This window comes from Phalaenopsis equestris, unplaced genomic scaffold, assembly GCF_001263595.1.
Source record: "Phalaenopsis equestris unplaced genomic scaffold, ASM126359v1 Scaffold190142, whole genome shotgun sequence".
In the NCBI taxonomy this organism is placed as follows: Eukaryota; Viridiplantae; Streptophyta; class Magnoliopsida; order Asparagales; family Orchidaceae; genus Phalaenopsis; species Phalaenopsis equestris.
Window position 1 is genome coordinate 1 of NW_018210091.1, and position 820 is coordinate 820.

The following is an 820-nucleotide window of genomic DNA, read 5'->3' on the forward strand; positions in this document are numbered from 1 at the left end:
AGACTGGCGGCGGCTCTCACGAGTCTGCACTGCACCTGTTGAACCAGACCCAGACTGGCTTCCCAGCCTTCAGGAGTCCGCCTATGTGGTTTCTGGAGCCCAGCTTCAGATGGACGGCGGCAGCAGCACTCTTCACCTGCGCTTGCTCTTTACAGAGCTCTCCGGCTGCATAATCAGCCGTTCGATTTGGGAACGTGGACCTCAATCATTATCCTCAGGACCTTCGGGGTTTCTGCAGAGGTCAGGGATACTATCCGGCGTTACAGAAAGAGAAGAGCTTGTTGAGACACCGAAGGTGGTGGTGGATTCGGGTGTTTTCGTCGGAGGTCCGCCGTCGGATGGGGTGGGGAAGAAGTTGAAGAAATATGTGGATACGAGAGAAAGGTGCAGGGGACCGGAAGACAGTCCCGGGTATTGGGTGGCGACTGGTGCGAAATTGGAGATAGAGAAGGGAAGAATTGGACTGCATGTCAGATTTTCTCTTCTCAGTATGTTGTCATAGAGTTGTTTTTGTTCTAGTTTTTGGTTGTACAGTTGATATTTCTTGGTTTCTTCTTCAAGGAAAATGATCGATATTCCGTGTTTCGATCATGGAAAACAGTGTTGAATCAGCTTTTTCTTGATTTTGTGCTATAGAAATTAAAGGAAAATTAGCTATATGTGCTACATGATGGAGGGGGTGTCTGTAAAATGTAAAAATTCATATGCTGCTAATGTAAAGTGTTTGGCGTCGTGGTTTGTAATTTGTGTTTTGTTTTAACAGCTTTTCTTCCCCGTTCTCTTCACGACGAAGTCTTCCAGCTTCCTGTTGCTCCTCTTC

General features: G+C 47.2%; 1 protein-coding gene across 1 annotated transcript; it reads left to right on the forward strand.

Moving 5' to 3' along the window:
* The first annotated feature begins 9 nt into the window (after positions 1-9).
* Positions 10-814, forward strand: LOC110034552 (MACPF domain-containing protein At1g14780-like). The gene has a single exon (XM_020738804.1). The coding sequence runs from the start codon at positions 110-112 to the stop codon at positions 500-502; it is 393 nt and encodes a 130-aa protein (XP_020594463.1). The 5' UTR covers positions 10-109; the 3' UTR covers positions 503-814.
* Positions 815-820: the final 6 nt, after the last annotated feature.